At 40.8% G+C, this 27229-nt stretch overlaps 1 protein-coding gene across 1 annotated transcript in view; it reads left to right on the top strand.

Moving 5' to 3' along the window:
- Nucleotides 1-168: 168 nt before the first annotated feature.
- The window catches only part of gask1a (golgi associated kinase 1A), a 49969-nt gene continuing 22908 nt past the window's right edge, over nucleotides 169-27229 (top strand). Inside the window, exon 1 of the mRNA XM_069702077.1 lies at nucleotides 169-414. Coding sequence (XP_069558178.1) covers nucleotides 412-414 — 3 coding nt within the window. The 5' untranslated portion in view covers nucleotides 169-411. The remainder of the gene's footprint in view (nucleotides 415-27229) is intronic.

Below are 27229 nucleotides of genomic sequence, written 5' to 3'. Positions count from 1 at the left end.
AAACCCCGTTCCTCCTTAAAACAAAGTGGCTTTTACTTTGAAATCCTTTCCCCCAGACACTCAGCAGAGCAGCGCGTTCCTCTGTGAAGGGGGGAAGGGGGGTCGCGACAGCCTTGCAGATCAATATTAAGTTTGCAGAGAAGAAAAATCTGTGCATGGTGAATTACCTGTGGCAGTTAACTGACTTTCCGAAGGCAGACAACGGTCTGTAGTTTGCCGTGGAAAGATTTTCTTTTTCAAACTGATAAGTTGCTGATTGAGTCGCGCGAGGCGGGTACAACAACTTCAGGACCACCGGCTGTCCGGTGTCCGCGTGAAGATCCAGATACCTGCAGTCGGCTGGATGTTTGGCCGATAAATGACTTCCTTGCCGAGGCTGGAAGGGAATGCTCTCGATCAGGGACGCACACCATGGTAAGACTCTCTTTGTCCTGCTGCAGTTTCTCCTTCAGCCGTTCAGTGTGAGACAAAGTTTGGACCGAGCCAAGTGCTGAGTCGGCAGATCCTGGACCTGCAGAGTTCAGTAATGGCTCAGACTTAAAAGGTTATCAGCTGTTGTCACACACACTAAATGCTCATTCTAGGCTTCATTATGTCAGCGACATTGTTTTCATAGTGGTGTCCATATGTTTCATATTAAGGTGCATCAGAACTTGACCTACTTACAATGGTGGAAAGTTGCTGTACAAATGCTGTACTTTATTAAGTATTTCAATTTGTTGCTGTTTTGTATGTACTTCCATTCCACTATATTTCAGTGAAATATTGTGCTTTCTACTCCACCACATTTATGTCATGATGATTTGACACAATGGATAATATAACAATCTTTTAAAATAGAACATGTTGTTTAGATGAAACCCAGTGGTTTCCAACTTGTTTGACTTCGAACATCTCACATGATGCAGTGTGTAGTCTGGGTCACATTTCAGGTGTCAATGAATTCATAACCACCAAATAGTGATTTATCCTTATAAACTTTTCCCACAATTTCATCTGAAGAATTGTTCAAATGACCCAAAATTTCACCAGAAATTCAAGATTGGAGAAAAAGTCAAAACACTGAAAACAGATCTGTGGATCAGAAATGTTTTTTTTTCTTCTTCTTTCTTCTCCCAGTAGTCATCTCATAACCTAGTTATTTAAATGGTATCCGCAGGCATACAACTGTATATACAGGATTTTCAACTCCAACAAAGTACACATTTATGCTTTCATATTAATAATCTAATGATGTCATATAACAATATATCAGTCAGAAGGATAATAATATTGATTAAAAAATCAGCAGGCTTCTCTGCTCGGAGACTGTGGGGGCGTGTCACCGCCTGAAGGCGCTGAAACCACGCCCAGTCGCAAGACAGTGCCTCCTCTCCCAAGTACGTAAGACCCGGACAATGGACGCTACGTAGAGCAATTTAATAGGACTCGTTCAGCGCTCCGTGTTTGAGCCACCAGAACCAGAATCAAGTTCTGAGCAGGACGACCTGAAAACCAACGTCGTTCTTCTCAGTCTGCAACAGAATGGTAATATTTTTTTCTCTCATTTATTCAAGTTAGCAACAAAAGTACTGACTAGCATTAACTCGCTAAATCAAGTTAGGATATCAATAAACAGACTGTATTTTAACATTATTCCATGTAGTTTTAATCGTCTGCAGTCATCTTCCACACTTCAATGTATATCATTGTTATCCAACCCTGTTTTATAGATTTTTTAATAAGTGAACCCTGTACCCTCTTTTTACTTCTGTTTTCTATTACCACGTTTAAAGGTGAAAGAACCCGCTATTATAATTATTATTTAAACTACCATCAAATTGAACACGTGCTGTTTCGTTAGTTTCATTCAACTACACCTACCTGCAGTCTTCTGAGTGTTTTATGTGTGAACTGCTGAATTTCTCTTTATATCGTACCAGCTGAGTAACAGAATGCTTTCAACCAACTACATACTAATACTAGTTGTTCATGATAAATATTTGATAAATGAAAAAGCTAACAGTGTCTTTAGTCACACGGTTAATGAAACTGTACATGTACAGGTGGACCGTGGGGAATGCAGGACGACAGCCGCAGAGGAAGAGAATATCTGCTGCAAAGAGATCATTGTTGTATGTAAAAAAAAAAAAAACACACAACTATATCTTCCACAATGATTATGTACAACCAGTAGAGTACTAGATCCCTCAAACTGAAACAACTTATTACATAACAGGTTGTGAATAGATGTGCGCAGCTTACAGAAGTCCCACGATGCATCACTCTCTATCCAGGACTGGACCCAGTCTGCCACAAAGTTAGCATATTTCCAACGATATAATCCACAAACTTTCAATATGATCGTTATCGCCTTTTACTAACAATAATCCTGTGCATCCTTGTATTACAGCTGTGCTTAGTTGTTGTCAACGTAGCCACCACAGCAAATCTGACAAATAAATAACATATTTAGAATCACCAAAAAGGCTACAGACACTTCACTATTTATAAACACATTGACTGAGTAAATGATTGATATTATTGTAGCAAATGACGTTTTCTCATTGCGATGATATTATTGACAAAGATGCCGGCATGTTTTCTCACTATTTCTGTGTTCGGCTCATTTTTTTTTTCTCATATTTTTTTACAATCCAGCCGTTTTATACCGATCATATCCATATCTGTCATTGATTAGTCAGACTGGCTGTGATGGCTGCGCAGACAACAACTAAGAACAGCTGTAATACACGGGATGCAACGGATTATTGTTAATAAAAGGCAATAACGATGATATTGAGAGTTTATGGATTATATTTTTGACAATATGCTAACTTTGAGGATGCTGTTGACTTTACAGATGGTCAACTGACAGTTGAAGCAGGTGCAGTGCACTTCATGCTGAGAGGAGAAACCCTGTTGTGCTGTGCTGTTTCTCTAAATATAAACTTATCTCATGCACACAAATTAAAAACTTAAAAATCTGTTTCATGGTTTAACTCCACAATTTTGTACAACATAGGTTTCAGTCTTTGCACATGCTTTCAGCAACTCATTTCTCACATACTGTATATAATGTCTTTAGAAGCAAATCTCTGAATTTACTTTACACAATGTTTAAGTAGGATTATTTCTGCAGTTTCATGTTTATTTACAACAGAGTGTTTTTAGATTACTTTATTGCTATTTGTACTTAAGTTTAGGATTTAAATACTTCTTCCATCACTGTCTGGTTGTTATGACTACAGCTTTGACCATATGTAAGAAGCTTGTAGGCAAGAGGAGTCACAGGTATTTTCTCAGAAAAATTGGTTTTATTACCCAAAAGAAAAAAGAAACAATTTACAAAAATGTGTGACTAAAGTTCAGGGCCCATAAAAGAGGTCAACGAAACAGAACTTAACTTACAAGTTAAACATGTTGACTGTACAAAAGTTAACTAAATATGTGCGCTACAAATAGAAACTAATGTACTGTAAAAACTGCCAAATAAATTGTAAGTAGGATGAATGAAACAAACCCATGTGTCATGTGATTTATTTAAATATGGAATGCGTTGTGACCAATCATAAATGAACTAGAATAACACAAATGAACAAATGTAAGCTCAACTACAGGTGTGACTGGGAGAGGGTTCACCAACTTAAGCTTCCTTGCGTGGCTGCGAGTGCGGCCATCACATCATATTACCTCCTTATTTATTACCAAAGGTAGAAGAAGTTTCCAGATCCTATGCAACAATTTCAAAGAATTCCACTGCCAGTTAAAGTCATGGCGGATTTAACTTTCTGAGCAGCAACAGGGCAAACAATTTAATGTTGACCTGACAAAACATGGCACCGCCATCATTTCCCCAGATCCCTGGAAACCAACTAGTACCCTACTGATCAGTGTATCAATCAGTAGTTTTTTTTTTTGGGGGGGGAATAATCATCTATCAATCAATCTCTCCATTGAAAGTAAAGCAAATGCCCTCACCCTGAGACTCTTCGTAAAAGTAATACAATCAATAGAACTATATATATAAGTTTGTGAATCCCTGTCATCTGACATTTACATTCTGCCAAGTTTTTTAAAAAGAGAACAACTTTGAAAAGAGCTTGCTTGACACATCAGTACTGTGGTTTCCTATCATCCGACCGGTAATCATCCCTCTTTCAAGGAGTCCCTGTAGTTTCACATTTCAAATTGGTTCCATATGCAGAGCAGACAGTCTCCTGGGTTTCAACTGCCACATGGAGCAGAAGAGGAGGATCTCTTCTCTTCTCTTCTCTTCTCTTCTCTTCTCTTCTCTTCTCTTCTCTTCTCTTCTCTTCTCTTCTCTTCTCTTCTCTTCTCTTCTCTTCTCTTCTCTTCTCTTCTCTTCTCTTCTCCTTTTATTTTAATATCAGTTTATTTTCATCTGGTTTTGCCAGTAGTTAATGTGAATAATAGAACTGCACAGATGGAGGCTGTGGCTGTACATTTCATTCAGTGAAAGTGACAGATTCATTTGAATGTAGACGTTTCCAGAGTTACCTTTTGACTGTACAGTGCAAAACTTTTAGTAGCCAACAGTTCAACAGTCTGGTCCTCTGCAGATCTCAGGTCCTGCTACTGCTGTTCTGCAGTTTACGGGCCCCCATTGGAATTCATTGGCGGGCACATAAAACCCCTCCAGAGCCACAGTACAGTCAGCGGTTGTATGTTAAACATTGGGGACTACAGCTTATTGTGTTCTCAGCTGTGCTTTTCCTGCACGTCGGCTCCACGTCTGCGTCTGTGTGGGAGAGAGAAAGAAAATAAAAAAAAGAGGGTAGACGGACTTTTAACAACTGCAGTGATTGAGCCTGAATCAGTCGTCCACAAACATTCCCATAGCTTTCAGAAATGACAGGAGTGTGCTTAGGAGGCGCCAATCGTCCCGTTTGTTTCTCTCATATACACAGTAAAGATATTTCTGAGTCAGTGTGCACGAGGACCCAGAGCTCTGCTTGCTATACCAAAGTCGGCTGTAATGTCCCATCTTGTGTTTTCTTTTTATATTCTAGAGACATATTATGTGCGATATAAGTAGCCAATGCTATAATTAATCATTTTGCCTGAGGTAACACACTGGCATGCATATTCACCCACACATCCCATACACTCACACACACACACACACACACACACACACACACACACACACACACACACACACACACACACACACACACACACACACACACACACACACACACACACACACACACACACACACACACACACACACACACACACACACACACACACATACAGTACAGACACATTTATGGAGCTTTTTTTTTTTGCCCTGTTGCATTATGAATGACCCAGGAAATATGTGCTTCCGTCACCTTTAAATGTGGAGCATCGTCCCCAAATGGCTGAAGGGGAACCTAAAACAGATCAAACCCAAAGCCACAACCCCCTAGTTTTAGTGATTAATGGTTCAGAGTGTAGGATGTAGGAGGATTTCCTAACAGAAATGGAACACAATAGGTGTGAAACAATCAATCGGAAGAGAAAATCAGGCATAATGCCCAGACTTATTTCTTATCACCACATGCAGCTGAGGAGATTGGCTGTAGCTTCAAATTACATTTTAAGAGGTGCCGTGAAAGGCTTTGGTACAGTTCTCAACAATGTTTACCATCGGCAAACATGATATGTTGTCATTTATATGTCAATGTCATAACTGTATTTTCTCTCATGAGACATTTTAACTCGTCAGACGTCACAGGAAAACCAGCCACTTTATGCCAAATTCAGGCTACCTGACAGCAACACAATAACAGCCTGACCTGTAAGAGCTGTGGCACTTTAAATGGGTGTCAGCCATGACAGTTGTTGGTTTGATCCCAAGTAGCGTATCATTGTGGAAAACAACCAAAAAAAAACAGACCCAACCGATAAAGGACACATTCTAGCCAGGTGTTGAAAAGATTTGCATCTTGCGTCTCTTAATCCTATTATGTTGTAGCAGATTCTGTAGAATATCCTGCAGAGCTTTAGCCTGGTGCGAACCCGACCCATTTTCACTGCACGAATATGGGTCTGGTCACCCTTCCATGGAGAATCGTTTGCAGACGTTCCATCCTACCGGTTCATTTTAACCAGTCAGCCTGCACCAAAACCGTCCAACGCTCTGCCACCGCTGCAACTAACTACCGTGTACAACAAAGCGTTTTATTCCTGAGCGCAGCGTATTTTTAAAGTTATTTTTAATGAATGCCAGCAGCGTAACGAGAGGTGCTGAGTGTTTATTCTGCACTGAGCTTGAACGTTCTGCCTTATTTTCCGTTCACTGAGAGTTGACCGAGAGTTGCACTCGTCACAGTCACCAGCCGCCCAATCACAGTGAAGGAGGGGTGGGACAAACGTGGGTTAACCACCGACACTGCTCGCTTGATTGGTCCGCCTTTCAGATTGGATGTGCGAATGCTACTATGAGCCGAGTTATAACACTTTTTTTTCACAGCGAAGAAAACTGAAGCTGTGAGCGACATCCAGGCTAGCAGATCTTAAAAACCCTGATCTGAGACATCATGGTTTCAATGTGGGCAGAATGAAGAAAATCAGAACACTATCAACACATGATCAAATGCACAGACCCAGTAATCAAATGTAATGACTTCCATTTAGTGTGTGTTTTGATAGTTCATACTAGCTATATATAGAATTATCTGAAAACACTGATAACACTGTGTATGGACACAATTTATGCCACCAACAAATAGTCAGAGAAGGCGGCATAAGATATTTCAAGCATATTACTCAGTGTTGTTGAACCTTTTAGTTCATTTATATTAATGGCTTTGATTTGGCCCCTAGGCCAATGTTTAACTTGGCATTTCATTGAATGTGTATACAGTCTGGTCTAAAGGTTTATTTGACGCGTTTACAATATACTGAAGCAGCTAAACCAGTGACAGAATAAATAAAAGATGTTTAGCAAGCACATTCATAAAACAGCAGCCAATGGAAAGATGCAGTCACACTTCTGTCTCACTACTGCTGGCATTTGTGCGACCGTATGTCGAAGGAATGAGTTTCTGCTCTCCGAAGCTTTGTGGCATTGGTTTTGTAGAGCAGTGAAACTGGACAGAGAACAAAAGGAGAGATTTTTAGTGCAGTGAAAGTAACTTCAGAGGTGCTTTGACTCCCACTCAATGTGTCGCGAGTACAACTCTGAGAGGACGCTGTCCACACAACCATCTGCTGCTCGTCTCTGTGTGGGGATTGCCGGGGTTTCGCTGAGCACTCATATTGTGCAGTGTGACTTCTTTGAGTAAACCAAGTAGTGGGTGGTAAAAAGACAAAGAAGTAAGAAGGTAGATAGCTGGGGGTTAGAACACAATGACCGATAAAAGGCTGGAATAAGCATGGAAACGCTCGAGTGTTTATAGTCAGTCTTTATAGTGGACATGTTCTAACAGCCGAGAGCTAATAGCTATTTGCTTTATGACGCCTGATGGGTTTGCACTGGCTATGTTTTCACATCACTTTAGAGCCTTTTAGACAAGGATAGAAATTCTTGGAAAAACACTGCTAAGTACGTCCTCTACTTTATTTCCCCTTCTTTCTATCCATTTGCTCCTCCAGCTTGTTTGTAAAAATAAAACAACCAGGTTGGTTGCCAGGCCATAAAAATGACACCTGTGAGGTTGCCAATGTTTGTCGGGCCTTCCATTAGTCAGTCCACTGCTGTTGCCCACAATTTTGTCCTCCATCTGGCCATCTGTCAGTCTGTCTGTACAGAACTTTCATACAAAACAATTTATCCTGACACTTGCCAGATTGCAAAGTTCCTCAGCGGCAGTGGTGGGCGGTGAAGGTGTCACTGTTTGGTGAAAAGTTATCTTCATAAACAAGAAATACAAAATGTTTTTGGGCAGACTGACAGGACATTTTTGGACGACACACACTTCTCCAAGGACTAAATATAAAGGTTTGAAGGTGCTATTTGTAAAACGTAATCCCATGTTGTAAAACCATTTTGTACACTAGTAGTTGATAGTGAGTCACTGCAGCTTCCAGGCAGTCAGCCTTCCATTTGGTTTTAGACCTGCATCTGCGATCTATTAGATTATGTGACCTACAGTGCTGGTTAGGTTGGTTTGGTTTAGGTATGAAGAGTAAGGGTAGAAATATCAGGGCAGGTCACAAAATCTGATGGATCACAAATTTAGATGTAACACAGACTCCCTGAGTTTTGGCAGTTTGGTAGATTCTTGCCCTGCAATTAGTTAGTTGCAGGCTTTTTCTATAACTAATGATTGTAAATTTGGATTGTATGAACCCAGTAGTGGGTGGATTGAAAAAAAAACAGCTGGTTAAGTCTGTAGTTTACATTATAACTTATAACCATGTTTGGCAAGATCATAGTAGTAAGAATAAAAACAAATAAAAAAAAAAACATTATCAACACTATTTAGAATGTTTTTTGGTACATTTAGTGCTGTCGTCAGCTGCCCTGAAGATCCGTTTTGAATTGTCCAAACAAGGTCTGCTCTTTTCTACATAAGTGGCCTCAGTTTGGTCACATTGAGCCATATTAACTGGGCAGAATCGTGGATTGACAAACAGCTAACTTAACATATTAACACCGTCAGTAACCTTATACAGAGGTGTTCTGGGAAAGAAATTCAGCCCTTTACTTACACACTAGGACAGAATCTCCCGCAGCTCGCTCTCATGGGCACCATCAATGACAGGCACACAGAGACTGCCAGTAAAGAGACAGTGTCGATAAAAACTTTACTTGTCCTGGAATACCTGATGCAGCGTAAATCGCTAACATTTATTAACTATTCCTGCAAACCCGCTATTAGCATTAAAATGCTAGCTTAAAATACCAGCCTCGACCACTAGAGCCATAATGATGTTGAAGTTTATGGTTTTGAGTTAAATATCTCAATAACTAGACTGGATTTCCAATTTAATTTCAATTTCTTATACAGTACCACAAAAGCAATGGTATTTACATGAACTTCTAGTCAGTGGTCACGAGCATATTTTAGCATGCTAACGTGCTAAACTAAGATGTTAAAGTATCAATTTCTCTGTTTGTCTGTCTGTTAAATACTTGTGCAGTCTCAGGAGAGGCACCAAGAAGTGAAGAAGTTGTGCCGGCACTCATCTTCCAGCCCTGAAGAGATGTAATCATGATAAGATTATGTTCAGCCAGCAAAAACAAATAGGAGACTAAACTTTTTGCTATTTGGAGCCCAAATGTAGTCAGTTTCTCATTTTGAAAATCAGCATTGGTTATGTTTTGACTCCCAATTCTCCCAGCAAATGTTCGCTCCCATGCAGCACCTTCCTCTTAGAAGAATGGAATGTGTGTTGGGAACCAGATTTAACCACGTGTGTGCTTCCGTTGCAGCCATATGGAGTGAAGATTTTGTGCCACGAAGTAATTACTTTCAGAGCTGGGATATGATGTCTGGGCTTCATTTTACACAAAGAGATGAAATAGAGCACTGCATTCTTCATTCATTTGCCAAAGGGGGGAGGGGGGGAATCGAGTTTGTTCACTCACAACAAAGCTTTTTAACAAAGCTTTCTGACTTCAAGGTGAGATTGCTTTGGGACTTTGAAATAGAAAGAGAGGTTTTGTGACTGCCTGTGGTACATATGAGGTAGCTTTTGGAAAATGGGAAACAGCCAGAAGCAGATGGAAGTTTTTACAGGAGACTTTTTTTTCTTTTTTTTTTTTCAGATAATAATAAGATTTTCCCCCATAGACAGAAAGAAACACTTAAACTTAATAAATAGATGCATCTATAGAAGACAGAGTTGGTTGAGTTTTTTGTGTTTTTATTATCTGTCAAAAAGACTCATTAACTACCCGATTCAAAGGAACTTTCTTGTTTAAATTGATGTGTAATCAAACAACTCATTAGATGTCACCCTTCCAGAGAATAAAGTGTGAATGAATTCAAATGGACATGCTGCAGTGTTGCCAAATGATAGAACAAATAATCATGCAATGCCTACAAAATTATCACATTTCAGCAGAAAGTATGGATCATCTGGACTATAGTTTGTATATACAAGGGTAAATCAATAAGTTCTTAGACTACTGCTCCTGTGCACGCACGGAGCAGGAGCAAGGCTTAACCCTAAGGAACTGGTTCAAATTCCGTCGCTGGATCATCATCAGTTCCTAAGATAGACACATTTATGTGCGCAGTGGACCAGGTGCTTCTGCGATTTCTCCCTGGACATGACCAGAGGGCGCACATCACATTTTGTATCAAACTCTGGAAATCTGCAAGACACCCTAACAATGCTTCTATTGCATCAAATGTGATGCACATGTACAACAATGCAATTTTAGTCATAATATTGCTAGGCTACCGGACTCAAAATCCCTGTATGACTATATGGATCAGGATGCCCTCCATAACAAATGGTTTGAAGCATCCTACCGGGCCAAGACCATGGGTTCATTTTGAAAGCACTTAACCATCGACGCTGGTCGCTGATTAGTTCACCCTTGAAAGTGGCTGAGGGAATGTTAAGCTGGGTTTCAAGACTATAATCACAGTGAAGAAACCTGAAGCTGTGAGCAATGGTCTGACAAAGCCAGACTAATAGAGCTGTGCCATATCATATCGTTCACGATAATACCAGTATCATTTTTAATTCTATTAAAAAAAGTTTGACGTGTTGACATAATAATGGAATGACAGCTGTTATGTGGTGAGGTGTAACAGGACCCAAACGCAGGCACACAGACTCGGGTATAAGTTCAAAACATAGTCTTTATTGAACACAGGGGTGGTACCTACAGTCTTATTCCTCCCGTGTCGGGAGGGAAACTCCACCGACTCTCACTGGGGCTCTGGTCCGGGCAATGTCTGGCAGCAAGGATCCGTAAACACGGTTGACTGACTGACGGACAGGCAGGCAGGCGGACAGGCAGCGGGGTGTGGCTCCACTGGGGGAATCCTGAGGTCCTCCACAGTGGGCGTCGGGCTGACGTAGCGTTGGGACCGAGGCCTCGCTGGGGGAATCCCAAGGTCCTCCACAGTGAGCGGCAACAGACTGGCTACTGGAGTTCCTGGGCAGCACTGACTGGCAACACTGAAGCACCTGGAATTCACAGGCGGTCTCCAATCCAAGTACTAACCAGGCCTGACCCTGCTTAGCTTCTGAGATCAGACAAGATGGGGAGCACTGACTAATAGTTCGGACTGAGAGCACTGACCGGGTTGCAGAACGAGAGCAGGAGCAGGAGCAGCCACAGGAACAAACGGACGGACGGACGGACTGGTATGTTTGGCTGTGACTTCCAGTGACTTGCAGTATGGAGCGACAAACAATGACTGCAGGGGCAGGGTAAATACAGTCCGGGGAGGTGATCAGGGGAATGAGCCACCTGCAGGTGGTGATTGGGAAGAGTGGTGGCAGCTGCTCAGTCCGGTGAGGGTTGTGGCCATGGGAGGTGACAGGAGGCGGGGAGAGGTGGACACAGAACACATGGGGAATCAATAACAAACAGACAGGGGATTGACAGCACACATGAGGAGAAGTGACTGGGGACTTGCTGAAAGCAACTCAATAATGAAGGAGTTAGTGCCAAAAGTGACTTTAAAAGTGTGGAAGTGATTTGATTCCAGAATATCAGACGTACAACAGACTTTGGTGTATGAAAGCTGTAACAGCAAAAGGTGGCAATAACACAGACTAATTTCATCACTTCAGGCAGAAACACCCAGTTAAGGACAAGGAGAGCCAAAAACTCTGTAAGACATGCTAATGTGAGTACTAAATGTACCACACAAACTACATTAACTCAGCATAGTTTTGACAAATCTTTGGCAAGCTGTAAACAATAGAAAGAAATTACTGATGATGTCACATTTTTTTTAACAAATGATATGATGCCCATCCAAACAATTTATTAAAAAGATGGACCACAGATAGAACAGACAAACTACTTTCTCGAGGACCACACACGGAAAAATATTGCGAATGGTTTCAGAGTTTCTCCAGTCGCGGAATCTCACAGAAGAGTAACAGGTCTGTGACAATTGATAAGTGGGTCAAATATCGTCAAAGCTATCAAACTGAATAACTGGACAAGACAGTCGTGCTTTGTCTTCACGTTGCCATTGGTAAGTTTCCTTTATGCTTCCCTGTGAGATGTTGATTTGGGTGTTAAAGTAGCACATAGCCTCCGAGTTCCCCCTTAATGTACATTAGGATGTCTTAAGCCTTCTAGACTTGAGTGAGTTATTTAACTCTATTCTACCGTAATCACTCTTACAAGGATGTTAGACAACTATTACAATGGAATAATGTCATGCAGGATAGGCAAATATGAGATGATGTAAAATATTGAGTAAATAGTTTATTTTCAGCGGGGAGGTGCCTGAGGTGCAATATATATATATATATATATACAGTACTTTTTTTTATTTATGTTTTAAAATGTGGGTAATGTTACACAGACCTTGAAATTGCATTGAAAAGTCATGTTTCATTTTGTGCAAAATTCACGTTGATATTAAAGGAAGGATTTCTACCCGTCTTTCTTCTCCTACTTTCTCTCTCTGTCTGCAGAGAAAAGTATCGAGGACGCCGGTCTACAGCCTTCTGGCTACTGGACATTTTTTAAATGTCTGCCTCTTCTGCTGATGCGGTGAGCATGGCTGGAAGGTTCCTCTGCAGGTTCCGCTGATGGTCTTGAAATTTTCCCATGTTCTTCATCTCCTTAATGCATCCTTGCATGCGAGCGAGTGCAAGTCTACGAGTGGCGTGTGTTACTGAGACGAGCTCAGGGAAGCTGTCTGTGAGCCGCTTTGCAACCCATTCACCTGACCTTTGTCGAAAATAACAAACAAATACAGAGTAATATTTTCATACATTGTATAATATTCATAAGTGATAAATACCTGTCATTATTGCTGCACCATCAGTCCCAAGACCATACAGTCTGTCTGTTGGGAGCTCCTTTTTCTGCATGATGTCCTTTGCAGCAGCAACAACCGAATCAGCTTTACAATCGTCCTGGGATACCGTGTCAAGGAACTGATTAAGCACATGCCCCTCTATGTCCAGGTATCTTAAATAAAGTTCTGCTTACTGGCACATGATTCTACGGTATTGGTATGACTTTTTTGATTTCACCTTTTAACACCTCCAACATATCTGATTTGTATGTCCAGCTGTCGGCTTAAACATCTATAGTTTCATCCATATGCTAATTACTTGAGACCTAATATCCTCCAGGATGGGCTTCTCAATTATTCCTGCCAGGATCTCCCAACATCTCGTCAATTTATCTGTGGGATCTGTAAATTGTTTTTCTAATCCACTTTTGGATTAGGACACACACAACCACTTAGATGCCGTAAAATGTGTTGAATTTTGTGTGCTCTCCTGCCCTGCCTCCAAGCATACGTTCGACAGACCTTTTGCAGCCGCTCTGCTGCTCTGGCATCCTCCAGGAGTAAAAAAGAAGCTGTCCAGCGCGCTACTGCTGGTATATATGGAGAGAGAGAAATCAGCAACACCAAACACTTGCGCTAATTAACTCTCCCTGGCACCAATCCCTGAACCACTCCCCCAATCAGTCCCTCCTGCAGCTGACCCACAACCACATCATCATTTACCATGTACATGAATCTGTAACTGTTCATTTAAAGAAATAGTTTCCATTTAAATCAGGTTTGGCTTAAGTTTGCAAAATAGTCAATAAACTAAATAGGTTTGAGTACTTGCTGTGGTGCACTATTTCGTTTATAACAAAGGCGTTTGAATCATCCAACAATTGCTTCATGCTCCATTATTATAAAGGGGAGGAAGCTTTCACCACTGAGTAGCAAATAAATACCCTCTTAAATGGCACTTTCACTTTAGTGAAGGACCTGAAATGTAATTTTTTTGTGGGCAAAAGACGAACACTGATGAAGGCTTCTTGCTGAAACGTGTTCGTTTTTTTGTTATATTGATTTGTGTGTGCAAGACTTTTGTTTGTTTTGATCTCCACCACAATCTCGCCCGTGGTCCAATTACCCTCGGAGGTTAAAACACGACGTATAACGTTAACATATAAAACTTGAATTGTGACCAGACATTATGTTTTTATGTCCAAAGCTCAAACTTCTGAGTTTGTTGTTTAGATATTGAGTTAGTAAAACTAAATGAACTTACCTCGAAAAAACGACGCATCCAGTCTCCCTTTGGATTTGGCTTAGTCACTGTCTGCTGACATGTGCATTGTCTCAAGATAGGTAGGGGTAGAGGGGGTCGGGGTTGGAGGTGATAGAGGTACTGAAGAGCGGCCGGTCTGTGTGCATTATTAAATGACAAGTCTGCGAGTTTATTGGGAGGAAGAAAAAAAAATTATACCCTGGGGGGCCTCGATTTACCTGGGCGGGCTACCCAAGTACCCTTTATATATATATGGGAAACCCTGTGTTTGTGTGTGCAGAGCCAGCTGGATGGTGGCAGCATTTCAGAACAGAAGTTACTATCAGGTGCATGAGTCAAATGTGTGTCGTTAGCTAAATTAACTCCTTCCTATTCGTTTTCTGGTGTTCCATCTAAAAATAATCCTAACATTTCTAAAATATTAGTCCTGGTAACATGGTAAGTTATTAGTAATAATAACACATTTTCAGGAACATGCACAACACTGGTGTTTACAGGACAGCTGGTGAGTTGTCTGGTTCAAAAGTTACTGATTGTATTTCTTCCTTCCCTGAAACAAAAACCAAGTTCTCGTGTATGTATGCTGAAAAATATTCAAATCAGAGAATATGCAAAAACATGTATGCGATAAGCACACAACCCACGATGCACACACATTCTCATGCATGGACACACACAAGTCGGCCAAATGAAGGTCTTGTTAACATTACATTGTCTGCTATTTAACCCCAGTTACACAGCTGATATGAGATGGCCAACAGGTCACTATGCAGACAGACCACACACAAGCAGTCACAAGACAATGGAGAACAAATAATAAATAAAATAATGAATAAAAAATGTCCCCTCGGGGATGAATAAAGTAACTACCTAACCTAACCTAACCTAACAGCTGGTGCCACACGGAAGGAACACACAAAGACGTTTCTGGAGTTGTCTCGCTCACTGACACTCTCTGAAATATACTGCGTTCAGACTGGAGAATACATGGAGAATACTAATTATATGCTATGCTGATATTTATCAAACTTTTATGATGAAAAGGTTAGTGATTAACCATTAACAAGAGGACATAGCCAGTGAAAGCAGTGAAAGTCATCCACTGCAGCCGCTTCACAATGTAAACCCTTCAGTGCTGCGAAAAAAGGATTTTTCATACAAGATGACTCTTGTATGAAATTTGTATGCATTTAAACTTGCAGTTTTGGCCACCTGGTGGCAGCACAACAACCTGTAAACACATGTATTTATTATTTGACTGTTAGCAAACAAATGTTTACAGTACACATCCAGCAGAAACAGATCGACTTAAGCATACATTTTGAGTCATTTCCCTGATCCAATATTTATACTTGATTTTTAACTCTCTTGTTGGTCACCACCAACTCCTGACAAAACTATCTCTTTAGCTGCTGATTGCTTCACTCTCTTCACCTGCTAGTTGCCTTTGCTAATTCGAGCAGAAAGTTGGGGTTGAGCTGAAAGATCAAGTGAAATTTCTTTGTTCACCTTATGTGTTGTCACTTTTACCATCATAAATGTGAGAAAAAAAATCAGTGCAGCTTTTGTTTTGATCCCATCAGTGCTATCAAATGAGTCAATGACTTCACTTTTATATTACAAGTACATTTGGAAAGGGCATATTGTACAGGATCTGTTATTATTGTATATTATATTTTTACATAGTTATTGGAGGAAAAGTTGGACGTTTATGGCCGCCCCTAAAAGCTGATAAGTGAAATCATCCGTTGGAGGTGCCTCAGTCAACTGAGATTTTCTCAGGTCCTGCTGTGTTTTAGGTTAGGTTAGGTTAGGTAGTTACTTTATTAATCCCCGAGGGGAATTTTTTTCGCTATAGCAGCATACAGGAATATATAAGATAATAATAGAATAATAGAAAAACAATAAAATAGCAGTAAAATAGCAGTAAAAAATATAAAATATAAAATGCACAGTATATACAGTACATACAGTGTACAGTATATACAGTACATTATATATCTATATATATTATATACAAACAACCAAGAAACACAGTCAACAGTGTTATTGTTATGTGATGCATTTTGCCAGAGGTGAGTTATTGTAAAGTCTTATTGCGGTCGGCAGGAATGATCTCCTGTATCTGTCCTTGTGACAGCGGAGCTGGAGGAATCTTTTGGAGAACGTCCTCCTCTGTCCCTGCAGCAGGTAGAGGGTGGTCAGGATTATCCAAGATGGATAATAGTTTCCTCAGTGTCCTCCTCTTCAACACCTTTTCCAGGCTGTCCAGTTTGCAGCCAATGATGGAGCCGGCCTTCTTAACCAGTTTGTTAAGTCTGTTGGTGTCTCCGGCTCCAATGCTGCTCCCCCCCCCCCCCCCAGCAGACCCCAGCGAAGTACAATGCACTGGCCACAACAGATGGTAGAACATCTCCAACATCTTGCTGCACACATTGAAGGATCGAAGTTTCCTCAAGAAAAAGAGTTGACTCATCCCCTTCTTGTAGACAGCGTTGATGTTGGTCTTCCACTTCAGTCTGTTGTCGATGGAGACACCAGGTACTTGTACTCCTCCACCATGTCCACCTCCTCTCCCAGAACTCTCAGCGGTTGTGGAGCCGTCGTCTTCCTCCTGAAGTCGACCACCATCTCTCTGGTCTTGGCCACGTTCAGGAGCAGGTGATTTCTTCCCGCCCACTCCACAAAGTCCTCCACTACTGCCCTGTACTCCTCCTCCCGTCCATCCCTTATACATCCTACCACTGCAGAGTCATCAGAGAACTTCTGCAGATGGCAGGACTCTGAGTTGTACTGGAAGTCAGTGGTGTATAAGGTGAACAAGAAGGGAGACAGAACAGTTCCCTGAGGAGCTCCAGTACCACTGACCACCGTATCAGACAGCACACTGCCCAGACGGACAAACTGTGGTCTGCCTGTCAGGTAGTCATTGATCCAGGAGACGGTGGACGTGTCCACCCCCACCACCCGCAGCTTCTCACTCAGCAGCAGTGGTTGGATGGTGTTGAATGCACTGGAGAAATCAAAGAAAGTGATTCTCACAGAGTCACCGGTTCCGTCCAGGTGAGACTGAGCTCGTTGCAGCAGGTAGATGATGGCGTCGTCCACTCCACTGCCATTGCTTTTTTGTAGTGTTATTTTACTATTTGACAGACATTGACCCTCACGCCTCAAGCAGGGTGAAGCAGCCACACCGAGGTGAAGGTGAAGAACTGCAGAAAAACTGTGGGAGAGCAATGAAGGGTGACACCTCAGGAATCAGGCCCAGACAAAAGCAGAGACTTTTTGATTGCCGGATAGTCAATTAGAAAAAACAATTATGAATACGCGTACCTTTGTCTCACCTTGACAAAACGGGTGCAGCACTAGTGGTAATTATTCATGGTTGTGTGACTGATTGTTTATGTATTTATGAGGGTCAAAAAGCCTTTTGCACACAGTACTTCATAAAGTATGAAAAAAAAAAATCAACTTTCACCGAGGACAACTTCATAGCCTGCAGTATGTACCTCCCTCTGTATTTGAGTAACAGAATACCCTGCCTGTTACCATGGCAGCTGGTTGGAAGAAAGGGCAGAGGTGAAGGAAGATGCATGCCTCTCTTTAGCCTGGTGTCCCAGCAGATGTTCCAGGTTTTCTTTTCAGCATACTCATTATCAGAATAAAAGCTAACTACACGGCAGACGAGTGCAAGAGCTCGTGCTCATCAGGAACAGCTTTCTTCTCTCAAGCAGTAGAAGGCATTTAACAACAAATGTTTACTGTTTTCTATGTGAAAATAATCCCTGGTGGTGCCATTAAGTTATTTTAGTGTGGAGAGACACCTTTTTCAAAGAGTTTATGTTATAAATGGGGGAACATTTGGAGGGCCAAATGAAAGACATTAATACATTGCATTATGGGAGTTGTAAGACCCAAAATTTTTGGAGTTTGACCCATTCTAGGAAATAAAAGTAAGTTTATAGTGGACAGTATATGGTGTGCTGTTTTGATTTTCCTTTTGATCCAGACTAAAAACTTCTTAGCAAAGGATTGTCATGAAATTTGACATGTGTTTCAGAGAAAATAACTTTGGCAATCTCTACTTTTTCTGGTGCCATCATGAGGTTAAATTTCTCACTTATCCTTTAACAGATTGATCGATGCAAACACTTGGACCGTCAGTCATGATTCCATTGATCAGCTTCAACTTCCATTTAGTGCCTGCGTGAGCCAAAATTTGTAATTTGACCATTCCTTTGATTGACCAAATGACCAAAATATAAATTTTCCATCAGCCTCAGCTTTGTGCTTAGTGTTGTTTAGCAAAGATTACAAAGTCAACAAGCTGGTAAATGAAATGCTGCACATGGTAAAAAAAAAATATATACAGTGCATGCTAGAATTGCCATTACACTAGCTGAAAGCACTGCTTTGCCTAAATATGCTTACATGGCTGTATACTTTGTTCTGTTGGTCCATCAGATTTGTGGAAGTTCAATATTAATTAATTTCAACATACATGTGGACTTTTGTTGAAGGTATTAAATGATTAATTGTTCAATAATAATTTCTAAGCAAAAAAATTGTCTGGTCCCAGCTTCTCAAATGTGAATATTTACTAGTTCTTCTAGTATTCTGGAGCTGTGAACTCACTATCCTTTAGGCTTTTGAGTGTTGGTCTCAAAGAGAGACATTTAAATATGGTTTCAGCTTTAGGAGATAATAATGTATTATAATGTATAATGCACTATAAATAAATAAAATATATCTCATATCTATTGGCAAGGAAAATAACTGTTGGTTGGAGCCGTACAGTTCCCCTATGTTTGAAATAATACAACATTTCCTCAGGTTTTATGTGTTAATTAATTGACAGAAAAAAGGAAGGCAGTTCAATAAGTGTTATTTTACAATAAATACTCCCAATAAATTAATACATTTGAGTCTTAAAACCAGATTTGGACATACATAATTCTCCAACAACACCAGGACTACAAGAGGAGGATCAATTACTGTTGGTATTGTACTTCAGGGGAGAAACATTTAACTTTGTGATTTATCAAATTATGCAGATAAAAACTATACAAACTGAACCTGGCTCCTTGCATTGAGCAGTGCCTTTTAAAAAGTAAAGTTCTTTTAGATGAAGCAATCTCCAGTCTCCGAGAGTTGCTCCTTATTTAAAAGATTTAACCTTCCCCACGAAGGCAAAGCAGAGCTGATTAAATCCACTTTAGATTTCATCTTTGTAATTTGATTAAACGGATGCTTTCTAGTGAGGAAAGTTGCTGACTGGAGACCAGGACAGTGGAGCGCTCACATTTCACTCCACGGGAAGTAGCAGTGTTAGGTTTCTGCTTCAAAGAGGATCACTGTGGGCATCTTTGGAATACACTTAATCAAAGGCTAGAATGGAAATACATAAATCCCTAAGCTCTATACATGGAAATATGTGGAAGCACATGCAGGATGAAGTTCATACTGTATGCTGCCAATGCATTTTCTTGTCCTTTTAAACTGCCCCCATGCATCATTTCTAGCTATGTGAACATGTATTCCTGTGTGTGTGTGTGTGTGTGTGTGTGTGTGTGTGTGTGTGTGTGTGTGTGTGTGTGTGTGTGTGTGTGTGTGTGTGTGTGTGTGTGTGTGTGTGTGTGTGTGTGTGTGTGTGCGTGCGCGCTTATTTCATTACATCATCATCATCGGTTCACATTACACATGTTTGCCCTTGGCCTAACGCTGTAAATTCAGAAATATCATTGTTTACTACCATTCTGTCTCCACTATAGTCTCTATAATTTGTTTACCATTTTAAAAGAGTCGTTCTAAGCTGCGTCATCGGTCTCTGATCGTGGAAAACATTCTGCCTTTCTCTGTCCTGTGTGCATGGTGCTGATGTGGGTGGAAAAGTGAAAAACAAAAATGTCAGTACCATATATTTGAACCAGCAAGGTGAAAATTGTTTTCAATCTCACATTCATGAATAGATGTCCAGGCACCATCACTAAGTAGAAGCTTAAAGTTGAATATTCCAATAATGCACTTCTACTCTACAATAATGCCACAACATGTTAAAAACAAAATACATAATTGGGTACTATGCGTAGGAGTAAATCGTTCCAGATTTTTTAGCCAAATTTAGCAGAATTGCAGTTGAGACTGTTTAGAACTACTGACCCATTGTTATAACAATGTAACGTGTTATAACACGCTCTAATTTACCGTTTTGATTATGTAGAAGTAAATATGTTGCAAGTAGCCTAACTCACTATCACTGTCATCATTCATGTTTTTAGACGCTACAAGTTATATCCAACCAGGACAAAGCCCTGTAAGAAACAGTCCAGAGAGTCGTTGCTATGGAGATGTCACAGCGTCTTATCCACTTGCTTAATTGTAAACTGAGCTGTCATCAACTTTAATGTTGATTATGGCAACTGGACAGTTAGAGGACACTATTTAGAGAGAATTTCAATGTATACAAAGTGAACCAACACAAGAGTGGGGGGAAGACAGAACATTGTGTTGAAGAGTAAGATCTTCTCTGAGAAGTTTCTGTGGGCTTTTTCTGTATTCTGACTTTTCATATATATATATATTTATTTATTTATATACATATATTTAGTTATTTTTAATGCATGTAAGTTTTCCTTGTCAGTTGGTATAAACCTGACAGCCACATCCCAGATGTCTTTTTTTTCATCTGTATCATACAATGTAAACATCTTTCTTTCTTCCTCACAATATGATGTCATTCTATTTTTCTACTTAGACAATAATGGGAGGCAATTAAAGATGTGATCTGTCAACCCGTCTACATTTCATCTTTCATGTGTTGTCATTGTCCTCGCACTAAAAGGCATCAGAAAATGAACTGAGCAGTTGCTGAATTAATTCTCGGTCTCGGTACATCAGTGGGCTTTTGTCGGATTGATTTTGCATTTGTTTCATGTTTCTTCCATTCTGTCTCGCCTGCTCTTCTTTGTTCATGTGCGTTTGAGAGAAAAAGATGACCTGACCACTTTCATTAAGGTCCCAGCTTTCTTCGACAGGCCGCTGTGGAAAGCTGAGGGACACGCATACAACACACAGACACACAAAAACACACACATGCACCACCTCTTCCACAGATGTTGGTTACATTTTGTCCTCCTTCTCTACTCATTTCATCCCTCTATTCTCAGCGGGTTTTTTTCCAACAATCCTGTTGGTTTTCTGTTGTTGATTTGGATAGAAGTCAATGTAATTTGGTTTTCTTCTCTTGAGAAAAGCGACATTCTAAACATACCGTAAGGTGTCCGCTCACTCAAACTCCATTGTGTTACCGAGTACTCCTCATCATCACGCTTACTGTATTTTAATATGAGATGATTGTTGTTGATTTTCATGAATGAATGAAAACAATCAAAAGTGTCTCAGTTACCATAACTTGTGCTGTAACAGTTAAGATACTACTACTGTATATACAACATATGGACATTTACTTGATCTTTGCATGCAAATTCACTTCACACCAAGTCTACTGATATTACCAGATTCCAGTCCAACGTTAATGTTATGAAGGCTGCAGTAACATTTCTCAAGTTTCAGTCTCACAACACAGCTGTGTCTTCCATGTTGGAGCGTGGCTGTTTGTGAATGACAATGCGTATTAACACACGCATCATGCATGTGTCCCTCTCTCTCTCTCTTTCTCTCTCTGTCTCTCTCAGGGGATTGAGTGTCTCTCAGATTGAATTAAGCCAAACCGTGTTAACTGATTATTTTCTGAGTCTGTGAATCCTCCTGGATCCAGTTGGAAAGATATTCTTTGCTCCAGCAGGGATTGTGTATGTATGTATGTATGTGTGTGTGTGTGTGTGTGTGTGTGTGTGTGTGTGTGTGTGTGTGTGTGTGTGTGTGTGTGTGTGTGTGTGTGTGTGTGTGTGTGTGTGTGTGTGTGTGTGTGTGTGTTTATCAGTGAATGTTACGTGTTAATTCATGTGTGTGTATTTGCTTGCTGATAATTGAAGCTGACGCCGACAGAGACCTCCTGACCTCATCAATTTCAAACATAATTCCAGCTTTGATAGCTCTATTAAACCAATCTCAGCTACGGGCTCATTCTGACTCTATTGTGTAACGTCAGCTCATAACTTCCTCGATGCCCTGATTTCAACTTCTTATCATTCATAGTGTTAAACCTTCTTTACCTTCCAATATGCATTCATAATTCAGTGAACAACATTACACTACTGCTTCTCTCTGCTACCTCTCTGCTATATAGATAATTAGTTACTGATTAGATTTGAAGACATTAATAAACAATGAAGATTGCAGCTGTACAGTACATTTAAGGTAAAAGTGTACATAACTTAACTTAAAACCAGGTTAAGTTTGAGTGGAACTTGGATTGCTGGACAGAGAGGATTGAAGCTACGAGCAGTAAAACTTTGTTCAAACACCATACAACCAAAAGAGTTGGTCCTTTAAAAAAAAAAAATCCATATAGAGTATCAATCATCATTTGAATTGCCTCTGGAAATATTGTTGAGCTTCAAATGCAGCATCTGAATGATATTCTAAAATGGGCAACCTGTTTGGTTGATGCCTTTATTTTGCGATGCAAAAGGCATGAATAAAGGAAGGGGGTCGAAAAATCAACCTCCTTCTGAAAAAATAAAACATTCTGTTTTCACTGCACAATAATTCCCATTGTGTGAGAGCACTCATGACAACAACAACAGCTGGAAAACATATGTTTACGAGTAAATTAATCACACAAAAAACACCCCTAGCATGCAAAGTGCCTGTAGAGTTTGTAGCCTCCACACTCATTAAGTGTGTTTGTTGTAGGCATGTAACAGTCACTGCAGCACAGATGGTAAGGTGATGCATTCCCAAGCTGAAGGCCACTTTCCAGTTGTCAATGTGAAGATTTCCATCTGCTATGTTAAAGTTCCCTGTAACAGTGCTGTCATACTGACTCTGTCGGAGTTAAACGCAGGTTTGGGCACGCTGCTCTGTCAGGATTTCTCTCCAGCTGTTGTTGGTCATGTCTCTTTGAATAGACCGATTAATGGTCTCATGGATGAGAAGGTGTAATGAGACAGTTTTCCGCCTCCAGATATGTTGAACCCCACCTCCGTCCTCTCGAGAGGCCGTACCTGGCTGTAGCACCTGTTGCGTGTTTCGACCTCGTACCGCATACCTCCACTGCAGCCCTCATCTGGGAGAAAAGAACAGGAGCGTTATTAAGAAGAGAAATAACCAAGAGCGAGGGAGCTGCAGATACTCAGACACCTGGCGTGTCAGAGCGGGCGGGAGATTATTAGGGGAAGATGTGCGTATGTGTTTGATAGATACACGTGTATAATGGGTGTGTATGTGTGTGTCTGTGGAGGAGCTAGGTGGCTTTCGGCTGCTGTCAGAAAAAAGAGAACATGGAAACATAAGTGAAAAATATCTTTAGCTTTTGTTTTAAAAGAAATGAGAACATATTACAATGACTTAAATGCTGTGAACTCACATTGTTAGAAGATATAAGATTCGCTGTGGAGAAAGCCCTGTCGGTGTGTGTGTGTGTGTGTGTGTGTGTGTGTGTGTGTGTGTGTGTGTGTGTGTGTGTGTGTGTGTGTGTGTGTGTGTGTGTGTGTGTGTGTGTGTGTGAAACTGCTGTTTCTACAATGTGGTTGGTCTCATTGTTTACTGTCAAAGTATTTATTCTGTTGGTCAAAGTGCACGACAGCACACTCAAAACACAAAAACCTAGAGCAGAGATTTCTTGGTGTTTCTCTTGACCCTTGGCTGTTTGCTGCAGAGGTGTTGAAGGAATGAACACACTCCCCCGTTGACACATTCGCACGAAGCTGTGCCTGGACACTAATTAGCGATTGTCAGACAAAACAAGCGCAAACAGAGGAGCATGTAGGCTGGAAGGAGAAGTGGTGCCACTGGGGAAAAACAAAAGTGAAGAGTTTTTAAAGCATTAATATACAGCAACTTATCTATTTCACTTTGTGACAATAGCAGCAGTTCTAATGTCAGGTCTGTGTGTGATGCAGGTTCAACTTACGCAGGATCATAAAAAAAAAAAAAAAGAATTAAGTGTACATAGATCTGATTATAATAACATGTGTATTCCATTAAATCCATCTGTTTTCTATGTGTATACATTATTCAAAATGGTAAGTAGGCTTACTTTTATAAATTATAAGTACTTGTATTATAAGTGCTTGGCTTTGGTACTTCAGTCTCTGTTGTAAGACATACAAAAACACAATGGAATGGAATATATTTATCTTCTATAAAAAAATATTTAGGGAAAGCTGAAGAGATTCTCCAGTCTCTGGATAATCTTTCTCTCCCAGGAGGACCTTTCTCTTTCTCCACACTCTGCCACGATGGATCTGTGATTGGTGACACCGTTTTCCAAGAGCATTGATTCTTCAGTAGGGCAAAGTTTTTATACATTGTGATCTAAATGAATCTTCTGAGCGGCGACCAACCTCTTAATCCTGAAGTTACCTCGCCAACCCCAAATCCTGCCTCATACATGCTTCTGGTCTCTACATGGACACAGAATCTACGTTGAAAGAGTTTTGGTTGTTTACTTTATATTACCTTGTAACTTCTCCAGGATTTGGGCATCACTTTTAGTGCAGAACAGTATTTTCTTCCATAATAGACTGTTTTGTCAGCAACAGATGAAGGTGGACCTGAGGCTCCAGAGGATGTGGAATTAGTTCTGCGATGTTTTCTTCTTAGTTATTCTAGGGTGACTTTAGCTGGGTCATGTGATGTGTATTCTCTCTTTTCCAAGTCACATCCAGTGCTCTTATTGCTGGCATGCAATTTAAATCTCATACAAGACAGTTTACCACTTAATAGTAAGACGTGGGTATTTATATAATGAAGGAAAAAAAAGGATTATAACATTAATTATCATATGTTTACTTTAAAGTAACTATGTAAAGGTTTAGCTTTCATAACCACCTCTATATGTCATTACGGTGACAATAATGTCAGTAAGATGACTTCTCCATTGTGCCTCTGAGACTGAGACAGGCCAGCAAGCAGATTTGTTGTGAAACCAACATAGTGGCGTGAAATGTAAAGCAGCTCTTCAGAGGTCCGTGGACGCTGCCAGTGCTCTCAGCAGTCATATTCATTTGGAGTTATTCCCACTCGCAATGCAGTAAAGATTCCATGTCATTAAACTGCTCTGCGTAGCACCTCCTGATGAAGTCGATGACTATAGATTCTACAACATATTCAAATGGTGATTCTACAAGGGTTGAATGTTTGACTCTGACATAAGTAATAGGTCTCACACTGGGACTGTTTCGATATGTGTGGAATAATAAGTCAGGCTCTTTCAGCACAGAGAGCCCGGTCGAGGGCCTTCTCGTCCAGGGGGAGAATAATGAGATCCTTTCACAAGTGGAGGGATCCGGGAATGTTTTTAACGTCCCTTAGATGACAAAGATGTCTCAAGGGCCTGAAACATTCTTTCACATGAATGGAGGAAAAGAGAGGATGATGGAAATGGAATGAGAGCGAAAGAGGAAGAGTGGAGAGGCAGCAGTTATTTGGGTCAACTTGGCACCCTTTCACCTTCAGTACGGCTTCACTTCTAGGTGAGGATAAAAAGTGGGACATTCAGATAGAGCGTACAGTGTTCGCTTCATATTGCAGTTGCTCATGTTGTTTGTACATGATTTCAGTTCGTGGGAATGAAAGGGAGCTTCATTGCCGGGATAGGTGGTCTAAGGTTCCTTTGTGACTGTTGATCTTTCCACCGGTCGGCCGCTCCGTCTGTAGAAGAGAAGTTGAAAGTGTCAAAATCTTATGTATATGCATTTCTGATTGGAGTCAGATCATACTGTAAATCTACACAGCCAAAAGGTCACATGAAAACAGAATTTTACATTTTTGCAAATCTGTATAAGTCCGACTGCTCTGATCAGATTCAAGGTGTTTTTGTTTTTTTTACATCTGTGACTTTTTACGCCAACTAAATGTTGCATGTACATCACATATAACAAACACGCTTTGGTGGCAGAGGGAGACTGGTCTGTGTGGACCACTCTATGCTGGGCAGTGAGAGCTGCATGAAATAAAACAGAGCAGGCAAGCTTCCACCATCTCTGACGCTTTCTCATTATTTTTATAAAACCTGTGCTGCGGCTCCTCGTGGTTGTATGGTAATTATCAAGCCCATTTTTTTTTCTGCTCCCAATTTGGCATGTCTATGTCAACTACTTCTACTTCTCTGGGCAGTGTGCCAGACAAGTAGAAGGAATGTGGATCAGACCCAAAAAGAGGATTGTCGCCAAGACATAAGGACCGGAGCCAAACACTGTATATAAAAAAAGTTTCTGGGTCTGAAAAAGGAGGCTGATGTGGAAGTGCATTAAACTGCAATACCACCAAGTGCCACTAAAGGTTGGCTCCAAAAAGCCTCTGGCTCCACAGACTTGGATTCAACTTCTTTCATAAAATTTCAAGTCAATACATTTTTTTCCACCACTTACTAGAATAACAAGGGCCTGATTGGATAGTTCGGGGCTTCGGCCCTTTTCTATCCATGTTTGATTTAATTTGTTGGTGGTGGTAAGGTGGCGGGAGAACTCGGGAGGAGAGGCAGCAACACATGTGGACCAAGGCACAAAACAAAACCAAACAAAACAGAGACTTCTGCTGTGACTGTGTACATGTGGGTGAGGGTCAATTGGGAGGTGAGGTTGTGCTCAGGGAGTGAAAGCTGTCAAAGAGTGATCAGGGAGGTGACAGGTTCAGGGTTTAGATGGTTGGGTGCTGTTCAGGTGTAGGATGAATGACAGAGGATGGTTGTATGGTTTTCTGGAGGGCGGGGTTGTTTGTGGCTGATTTCAGGTATTTTAATGCTAATGATTGGTGTCTCTGTCAGGTCGTTAATGTGTTTGGAGCAAGTCATGTTGCTTTGGAAGGTGATGCCGAGGAATGTTGCTTGTTTGCTGATGCTGACTGTTTGGTTGTAGAGTGTGAGGTTGATGTTGATGTTGATGTTGTTGGGCTACAGGTGTGTGTTCTTGGTGAAAAGGATGCATTAGACCAGTTAGCTCGGTGTTGTTAG

This window comes from Brachyistius frenatus, unplaced genomic scaffold (genome assembly GCF_029030835.1).
Source record: "Brachyistius frenatus isolate BFR_SWC_R1_liver_20210118 unplaced genomic scaffold, ASM2903083v1 Contig_40, whole genome shotgun sequence".
In the NCBI taxonomy this organism is placed as follows: Eukaryota; Metazoa; Chordata; class Actinopteri; family Embiotocidae; genus Brachyistius; species Brachyistius frenatus.
Note: the sequence above shows the minus strand (reverse complement) of the source record. Positions and strands in the feature narration are given on the sequence as shown.